This window comes from Erithacus rubecula (assembly GCF_903797595.1).
Source record: "Erithacus rubecula genome assembly, chromosome: 8".
Taxonomy (NCBI): domain Eukaryota; kingdom Metazoa; phylum Chordata; class Aves; order Passeriformes; family Muscicapidae; genus Erithacus; species Erithacus rubecula.
Genome location: NC_136659.1, coordinates 21,656,803 through 21,666,704, shown reverse-complemented (window position 1 = coordinate 21,666,704; position 9,902 = coordinate 21,656,803). Strand labels below are relative to the sequence as shown.

General features: G+C 51.7%; 1 protein-coding gene across 1 annotated transcript in view; it reads left to right on the top strand.

The window, feature by feature from the left end:
* Nucleotides 1-626: 626 nt before the first annotated feature.
* Nucleotides 627-9,902, top strand: part of LOC306804679 (unconventional myosin-X-like) — an 86,698-nt gene continuing 77,422 nt past the window's right edge. Inside the window, exon 1 of the mRNA XM_079311600.1 lies at nt 627-770. Within this exon, the coding sequence (XP_079167726.1) occupies nt 750-770 (21 nt within the window). The 5' untranslated portion in view covers nt 627-749. The remainder of the gene's footprint in view (nt 771-9,902) is intronic.

Below are 9,902 nucleotides of genomic sequence, written 5' to 3'. Positions count from 1 at the left end.
AACCTTTCCCCCACAAACCTCCAATAGATTTCCTCTCTTTTAGAATAATTTCTGATGGAAAGAAACACCTTCACAGAGTACTTGTGAACTATGATCTGGCCACACTTTGAGTTCTGTCTTTGAACTATGATGTGGAGAAACTTTACCCAGAGTATTGCTTTTTCCACCTGCTTCAGATGTCAGAGGCATCATTTCGAAGCTCTATCATCATTCCCGTTAACGATCTCTCTCACTGTATCATGCTATGACGGTCTGCTGAAGGAGCCCCAAACCCGAAATGTTTGCTATTCTGGATGACATGAATTGCCCTCACAAAGGTGCGCACTTGGCTCCTGTGGCTGTGTACAGCAGTGGTCCCCCGTCCCCGCTGCGTGTCCGTGGGTGGCACCGGCCGCTCGGGCCTCCCCCTCCCCAACCCTTCTCAGCATCCTCCTCTCGAGATGCGCGTGTCTTCCTAGCCAGCCTCATCTTCCTAGCCAGCGCTCCTGAGCGCTCCGGCACGGCACGGCACGGCACGGCACGGCACGGCACGGCACGGCACGGCACGGCCCCGCCGCTGCCGCAGGAGCCGCACTCCCCGCGCCCCGGGGCAGGCGGAGCGGGGCGGAGCGGGCGGCCCGGCCGCTCCCCGCTGCCCGCGGCCGGCGAGGCGGAGCCAGCGCGGCGCGGGGCCGGCGAGCCGTGCCCGCCTGGCCGCGGCGATGCGGCGCTGAGAGCCGGCGGCAGCGCTTCCGCGGGCGGCTCCGCCGATGGACGCCTCTCTGCGCCAGGTGGGCAGCGGCGGGACGGGCACGGCGGCGGGGCCGGGAGAGGCGGGGACCGGGCGGAGGCTGCTCGATTGGGTCTCGGGGCCAGACGGGCATCGGGTGCCGTGCCCCGGGCCAGGAGCGCCCCCGGCGCCGTGGGAAGCTGCGCTCCCCGCGGGCCGCGCCGCGCCCCCGCTGCCCCCTCGCCGAGGCGGTCCCGGTTGCACTTTCTCTGGAGCGATGGGATGCCGAGGATTTTGTCCCCGAGCGCTCCCCAGCCCGGCGCGGTACCGCGCAACCCGTGCGAGGGGTCGAAGAGGCTGCGGGAGCCGGAGCCCGAGCGATGTGCGGTGCCGGCAATGCCAACCGAGGGCTGCTCGCGGGAGGAAAGGGTTTGTCGCATGATAGTCATGGCTGCCCAGAGCCGGCTCCTTAATCCTCTGGAACGACTTGAGGGTCCGGAGCCTGCTCCTGCCTGCGTGTGCGTGTCACAGAGCGCTGGCCTCCGGGCCACCGGGATTCCCCTGCCCCTCGCTGCCGCTGCCCAGTCACCGTCACGCCGGCGGGCAGAGCGTGCCCGGGGCCGGAGCCGTACCTGTTACCGCGGGCTGTGGTCCCGCCTGCCCGCGGAGCGCTCCCGGGATGAGCGCACACCCGTGCGGGCACTGCGCTGCCGCGGGCAGCAGAGACTGAGGACGCGGGGCCAGATGCCTGGCACGGCCCAGACGCCCCGAAATTCTCTGTGCCGTTTTTCTTGCCTGAGCACACACAGGTTTCCAGCCCAGCCTGGTGATGCCTTTGGTTGTGAGGGGCAAGTGGGCGCAAGGCCGGGGCATCCCTTTCTGGACCCATGGCCATGCCCGTGGCATTGGCAGCGGGCACGGCAGGCACTATGGGGTGACGGCGCCTTCTCGAGGTTTGCGGCCGAGGTCTGAAAGACTCCTGCTTGGGGCATGACACATCTGCCCCCTCCAGTCCCCAGATGGTTTCCAGGCCATTAACCCCAGTGTCTGGCCCTGCGAGTCATGGGTGCGGAGGGGGAGCTATCAGCGCTCCGGAGCAGCCCGTGGTCGCTGGGCTGGAGCAGCTGATGGGCTTGGGCCTGCCCCCTCCCTGGTGAAGCACTTTCTTTATCAGAACAGATTGTTTTCCCAGATCTGGCCCCAGAGAGGAAGGAGTGGCTGCCCCCGGGCTGTGCGGCTGGGGCTGCCCCGCAGCGTGCGGCAGCGCATCGCCCAGCATCCTCCAGCCATTAACTGATTAACCTGCTGCTCCTGGAAGTCTGGGCTGTCTGTATCTAATCAGATGAAGGCCAGGGTTTCCCAAAGGGCCATTTCACCAGAGCCTTTATGCCCACCCCTCTGTCAGTAGGAGCTTCCTGGCCTCTTGCAACACGAGTAGCCACTGAGGAGCCCGAAGGAACGGATGGGAGTGGGAGGCTGGAAAGGGGATACCCAGAGGTGCATCTCTCAGCTAATAGCACCCATCAGGGAACTGCCTGCTTTGTCCAGCTCCACCTGTCCAGGCATGATTCTGCCATTATCTGAAGAAGCAAGGATTTCCAAGGAAGGGCTGAGGGGCAGTCCTGGAGCCAGAGTCTCTCTAAGAGTCACACATCTCTTGTAAATCGCAGACATAAATCCTGATGAAGCAAAGGAGGCAAGGCTGGAGAACTGGGGTGAGCATGTGCAGGAAAGCATCAGACTTTGCTTTGCAGGAAAGGCAGTGGCGGTGGGAGAGAGGGAATGTGGCTTCCCCAGAGCTGGAATGTTTGGCATTTGCTGCACCCCAGCCACTCTTCCTCCTTCTCCATGGGGGGTTCTTGGTGGGAGGGAAAGCCTGAGTGGAAGGGAGTTGCTTCACTTCTTTCTGCAGCAGCAGAAGACGAGCTTGTCCCAGGGGATGCATGTCATGTTTTACAGTGAATAGCTTAAACCCGTGTGCTGTTGGTCTTGCCTTAGCAGCTCCCATGCTGTGCTTGCAGCATTTAGATTATCCCACTCAGCTATGGGGTCAGTATCTGGAGTTAGGTGGGGATGCCATGAGTCTTCACAACTCCCCTAGTTGCCTCTTTGGCATGCTAGAGACCAAACTGGCTTTGTGAAGGGTTCAACTTACTTGTCATCCTGATTCTGCCAAAGGTGGAATAGTTTTGGCCAGTTGTACCAGCTCAACACTGTGGAAAGGTTTCCCATGTGCTGTGCCCTGCTCTGCTTGCAGCTCCCAGGGACAGCAAGCTGCTGGGGTGTGTGCTACTGTCGCTCTTCTCCTGCAGTGTCCCAGGATGGCCAGATTAGGAAACCTTCATCCTCAGCAAAAGATGTGTGTGTGCCTCTGCCTCTGTGGCACGGCTCAGAGATGTGATGGATGATGCCTTTGCTCCAGCCAGGTGTGAATGGAGGAGTCCTGTGTGTGCTCCACCATCTCCTTGCTTGGCTGCTGCAGCGGGTCCTGTGCCCAGGCAGGGAAGAGGGGCCCTGGAGGGCCGGGCTGTGGCATGGTGACAGATGACGTCTGTGTGTCTGGAGTGTGGGCAGGATGTGGGGTTGACACAGAGGATGTGACTCGCTCTCCAATTCCCCCCTTAGGAGCAGGAATGCCATGGACAGGGTTAAAGGAGACACTTCTCCCATCCTGTCCTGCACTTCAGTTGGAGTGACCAGTTAGCACAGTCCCAATAGTCAGTCTGCACTGAGGAGCAACATCCAGTGGAGTCACAGATGCTATTCTCCTTCTCATGTGCCACTGGCCTAGAAATGCTGGCATTTTAAGTGTTAAACAGTTTCGCTCATTGCTCTTGTGGTGAAATCCAAAGCTTTTCATATGTGTTGTAAAATAAATCCCCTGAAGTTCTTAAGCTTTCTGACATGGGGAGAGAAAGGCGGGGTAATTCTGTGTTTATGTCCCACATGTCTGTGGTGATTAGAACTGTCCTCTCTACAGCTGTCACGGTCTTCACTTACTATTCCCCATGTTCCCCATCCTTCCCTGGCCACAGCCCTTCTCTTCTTTGTGGCCTGGGACATCTGCCATGGAGATAGGGGAAGGATCCATCTCTCCCAGGGATACATGCAGAACAGGAAGGAGCCTCAGAGTCAAGGCTGTGAAGGAATACCAAGGCTGCTGGAATTGTCACCATGAATGCACCTGAGCTGCTTTCTTGGCCCTAAACTGAGGTGGGGAGCAAGTACCTCTGCCAGGTTTCTTTTGCTCTGGCTGTTGACTCCTTGATGCAAGTGGGAAGTGCCTGAGTACTTCACAAAGCCATCAGGGAGTCTACAGAGCGTGGCCCTTTACTGGCCACAAGACACTCAGCTCAATTTGCTGTGCTTTGGACGTCTGATGGCTTCTTAATCCCAGTGTAAAGTCATATGCATAAACATCTGCAGGCAGGGAACATGGGTAAGGAGAGCAACTGAAAGGATTAACTGTAAATGCACCTTTGCAGTGTGGAGCCTGCCTGATTCATGGGTGCAGCAGGTACAGGGCTGGTCTGATTTTGTGTTACACATGTAATTCTCACCAGCTTTGGGCTCTCTGTTGAATCTGCTTGGATGCATCATCCAGAGACCTGTGTCCCCAGGGAGCCCAGGTTCTGCTGGGTAGGGAGGGCTTGTACATGGCTGGATTAGGTTTCTCAATAGCTTGGTCTGCCCTTCTCATGCTCCCTGCAGTTGGGAGAAGGAGGAGTTCCTGTGAGAGGGGAACATGGCCAGATGTCCGGGAGAATCTGTCCAGAGACTCTTGTCTGAGATGAGAGGAATGGTTCAGCTGACGTGGATGATGCTGACTGTGAGTGATGTGCTGTCTTTACAGATAACAGTAAGCTGAATGCCCATGTGTTAACAAGCATTGTCTTAGGACAATGCCATCTTGGGAAGAAAAGGTACGTAGAGCATCATCTTCTTTAGCAGTGAAGCTGCTCTTTGAAGGAGTATTCTGGCCAAGCCTCTCTCCAGCTCTCAGGAACATGTGCTTTGCCAGCTTCCCCTGACAAGCTCCTCTCAGTCTACTGAGAGTGTTGTGACCTCTCAGAAAGAGGACCTGTAGGGATTAAGAAGAGACAGAGAAATGCTGGCTGTTACCCATTTTATGTATGTAATGCTCTCTGTGTCAATAGCAAACAGAGCAACCCTTTTCTGTTTAGCCTGTGTAATGCAGCTAAAGACAGGTACCACTGTCCTTGAAGATATCTGTGCAGCTAGTATAGTATGGATGTTCCTACACACAGAATCCTCCATCCAAGCTGTGTGTCCCCTAAACCATTCAGAATGATAAAGAGGCAGATATAGGACAAAAGGGTTTGACTGCCCTGTTTTGGAGCAGCAATTGCAAGGAAGAAAGCTCTTGAGCCAAAGGTGACATGAAGAAGTGTCTGGTGGAAGAGAGGGAGTCCTGCTAGCTCCCTCCTTAGGGCATTCATCTGGAGCCAGGCTGCGTGAGCTGCGACCTTGTCAGATCCCATCAGCAGCAAGAGGGTAAGCTGGCACAGGCTCTCAATGAGAGCCCCCTCTGAAGGGAAGCTGGGCTGCCCTGGGCCAGCCTGCAGCTGACCCATTGTGGCCTCCAAAACCACCTTGTTCTGCTCTGGTTTCACTTCTTGCCACACTGACATTTAACATAATGATCACAAATGTTTTGCAATTTCTTTTTCCCATTTTGCTTTAAGGAGAATATGTGAACTATCTAAATGTGATCATTAAGACTGAAACTGGTGAGAGTCTGGATTTCCTGGTTATCCTTCCGTTACCCTAAACTCTGCAGTTTTGCCTCCTCATTTCTGTCTGAGATCACTCGGCAGTGCTGCAGAGCCAAGTGTCAGGAAAAACACCTATGGAGGGCCTGTATGCATCACTTGGCACAGTGCCCTGGGGACTGAGAGGTCCTATCATACAAGTGCAGTAATTATCACAGCAACTGAACTGGTGGTGGGGCCTCTCATAGATCCAGCTATCAGTGAATTTGATAAGGAGGTAGAAATTAGGGTTAGGATGAGGGGGGTGTATTAGTGCTGTTTATTCCTGTTACTTGTGTCTTGATGAAGATTTGGCTGAATCACACTTTCTAGAAGGGCTTCTTATTTCTGGAGTATCTCCTGCTTTTTGCAGTTTCTTCAAGTGGTTACACAACCTTGTTTTAAAATAAATCCTGCTTCATTTCTAAGGTGTCTGGCAGATCCATCCGTTTTCAGGTCCTACTTTTCTTCTGCTTCATGAGAGTGGCTTTGTCCCAAATAACTTCTCTGTCTGCAAAAAACTGTTTTCTGGCACTGGGTTGCCTCTGGGTTGCTGGCAAAGGTGAGCCAGCAGGTAGCAGAGAGGGGTGTCAGTGCTACTGGCTGCTGTGTCCTGTCAGCAGGGTTGAGTCAGTTGAGGATGCAGGGACAGAGACAAGGTTTGCAGCCCATGCTGGGCCACATGCTGCTCTTCCCCCACTATCACTGTCTGGGCTAGATAGGTCAGCCCCAGCTCTGGCAAATCTACATAATGACATTAACATCTTCACAAATACTTTTGCACTACAAGGGATCTTTCTGAATAGCAGAAATGACTGAGCCTTTTATGTTGTCTCTGGAAAACTTCTTTCTCACACCTCAAAGCATAAGTAAGCAGTAAACTTCCTTACTCCTGTTTATACATCCCAGACATGCATCAGCTCTTGTTACTGAACGTCCTGGGAGTTTCTGCTCAGCAATTTGCAATCCTCTTTGGGTCTGTGATTTTCCAGAAGACATTCCTCTGTTTGAAGTACTCCTAGCATTCCTTCTCTCCTGATGATGACCTTTCAGTTTGGCTGTACTTTAATCCTGTTTTGTTCTAAATGGGGGTTGTGGAATCCACACTGTTCTGATGGTCACATCCTTTGGGTACTTATCTACCAGATGTTGGCATCTGCTAGTACTGTTAGTACTGCTTTAGATTTTAGGTCCTTGATGAGAATACAAAATAGTGCTGACCCTGTCACTGCAGACATTAGTTGGAAACTCCCTCAATTAGTAATGATTTTCCCCTTTCAGATCAACAGTGTTGAGATCCCTTTGCTGCTGTTTGCTCCTCAAGAGCTGACTTTTACTGAAATACTGTGTTCTACATGGGCAATGCTGTGAGAGCCAATCATGTTCCTATTTATCTTGCATGCTTGGATGCTAAGGGAGAAGAAGCCTTTTTGACTGGACTTCTTTCTACATGTTAATTGGCACTGGACAACAGTTAAAGCCAGAGTATCCTTAAGATGCAACAGCTGAGAGCAAAAACTCAGTGTTTTCCCTGGGGTTCTCAGACTAAGCAACCATGGTTGTTAGGGATAATCCTGCTCTGACTCCCATTTAGATTCTGACTCTTTCAGTCTCTCGGAATTTCCTCAGCATTACCAGACTTATAAAAAAAAATTAATATCAGCTGTTGAGAAACTTTATTGGGCAGATCTCTGGGAACTCTTGAACCTGTTGAATTATAAAATGTTTTACATCCTTTCCATTTACTGAAAGCACTTCAGCATTGCAGTCTGATGCAAGATGGTGCTTTCCAGGGATGTTGGCTAAAAACTTCTGTATGTCTCCATCATCACAGCCTGCCAGAGTTCAGAAGTGTTTGGGCAATACTCTTGAGCACATGGTGTGACTCTTGAGGAGAGACCTGTACAGGGCCAGGAGATGGACTTTTCCCTGCTTCCACTCTTATTTCAGATTGACTGACAGTGCATCCCAGCTCAAAGGAAATCCACTTGCTTTCTATGTGGTGTTTGAAGGAAGGACATTGGGGACGAGCAAACACCAGGAAAATGTTTCACATGAAGAGTTTAAAAAACCTGAAATTACTTTATTAGTGAAATGACAAATAGGGGGAGACATGGCAAAAGAGCAGGACATAATGGATGAGACAGAGAAGGTGGATTGAATTCCTCTGTGCCTCTACCTCTGATTGCAACAAAAAGAGATTTCCAGCTTCACAGTGATGAGACTGGTTTAAAAGTGTACATTTCTGTATAATGTGTGAGTAGATGTCAAAACTCCACAAGATAGGGAATTATTGAAGTCAAGGATGTGGCAAGATGCAAAAAGGTATTGGACATAATCCCAAATTATGCACAGTAAACATTGCAGAAGAAGGACTGTTTCAGGGCTCTTGTCTGAGATTTTTATGAAGTATGTGGCACTGTGGCTACTCAGTGACAGACCACTGTATCCTTGTGGCTTCCTGAAGCCCTGAGCTCCATTCTGTGGACCTGGAAGACTTCTCAACTGTCCATCAGCCCAGCTTCACCCTGGAAGCCATTGGCTGAATTTGAGAGAGGGAGGGAAGTGCAAGAAAGCTGCCTCACTATATATTTGGTGGCAAAAGGGAGAGGCTTCTTTGAGAAGCACTGCCCAAGTTGAGAGCAGGGCAGGAATACCTTTTACTTGCTCAGTTTGCAGCTGCAAGCTGCAAAGGGAAGTTTTGCTTAGGCCAGGCTGGACTTTAGCACATGCCATGTTACCTCCTTTCTTCCAAGGCTACAGAAGAGATGTAGGAGAGCCAGTGTTGCTGTGATGTGACAGGGAACACATCTGTAGATACCCATGTGACTAATGTGCTTTGGGAACAACTGGTTTTAATTCAGTTCCTAATTAAAGTTTTAGGCAGGGAAGAGCCTGTAGTGAAGGCATGGAAGGGGTGTTTACTTTTATGAACATAATGAAATTCAGTATGCATTTTTAAGACTGGTGAGAATTTCTCAGATGGTTGCAAACTTTGTAGGACTATTACTTCACCTGAGAAGGAGAGTGGCTCCACTGCTCATGGTGGAATTACAAGGGGCAGCTCATTTTACACTGAGCTTGGAGAGAGTGTACAGTGAAGTCTGGAAGGATTCACACCTGCCTCCTTTCTGTTTACCTTGTGCTCATGGCAGAGGGCAGCTCTGAAGTATATGAAAAGCTGATGGGGGCTCATTCCCTCCATTCCCATGACAAGCAGTTTGTGTGGGTCCTGTAGTGTGTAGTTGGTTCTTTGAGAAGATTAAGAATTACCTCCATGGACCAGGCATTTCCTGGGAGATATTTGAAGTTGGAGATGTTCTGGAGAGTGAGAAGCTGTGCAGCAGCCAAACTGGGGGAGGAGACAGGAACAGAACAGATGGGAGGGGGAGGCAAAAGGGGAGTGGGAAGCAGTGCACATACATCAGTGACCAGAAGCGACAAAATGCTCTCAGATTATTTAAAATGCACAAACCTTTTCCTGATACTGCTATTCTGCAAAGTGCTGGCAGACTGAGGGCTCTGCTCCTTAATTAGTGAGGAATGGGGCTGCTAATTGGCAGAACTAGCATGAGTCATGGGCTCAGCCTGGGCTGCAGCTCTGGAGCAGCAGGACCCATGGCTGCAGTTTGTGCCCAGCTCTGAGCTCTGCTGGCTTGCAGGGGCTGCCTGAGCTCAGTGAGCTGCTGTGTGGGAATTGTGGGACCAGACAGGTACAATCCAGTCCCTTTTTGCTCTCTAGTGTGTCTTCCTCATGCCTTACAAGAAGTAGATTTTGTTTCTATTATCCCTAGTGCTGTTGCAGGTATTGTCCCTCTTCCCAGCTGCTCCATGTCACCAACTGAGCTGTTGCTTCTGTCTCTTACCTGTGACCTCCTGGGCTGCCCCTCCCTTCCAGCAGCTGGTCCTGGTTTTGCTGATCAGATACAACCCATGGCTTCATTTCAGCCTGCTATCAGAAAAACAGCAAAGTTGCATTCCTTACCATATGGGTCTAGGCTGCCAGGGGGACCCCCTCCCCACCAATCTTACCTCCATTAGCTAAGGCTCTTTATATTTGCCCTATCACTTATTCATGATCATCCAGATCAATCTCTTGAAAAGTGCATTTATTGAAACCTGATTCCGGCTTTGTCTGAATTGTGAGGGCCTTTCTAGCCCAGTCTCCGCCTCGTGGTTTCAACCACAAAGCCTCTGAGGCTGGGAGGAGAGCTGGCTCAGCACTGTGCTGCTAGGAGAGCCTTTTCTAAGCCTAGGAGCACATGGATCCATTGCCAGGAGAAACACAAGGCTTGGATGCCCAATACCCACTGAACAGCCTCAGTGTGTTAGCAGGACAAAGGTGAGTTACTGACATTGCACTTGTAGATTAAAACTTGTAGCACCCACAGAGGTTTTGGTCTCAGACTCTCAGTGCAGGG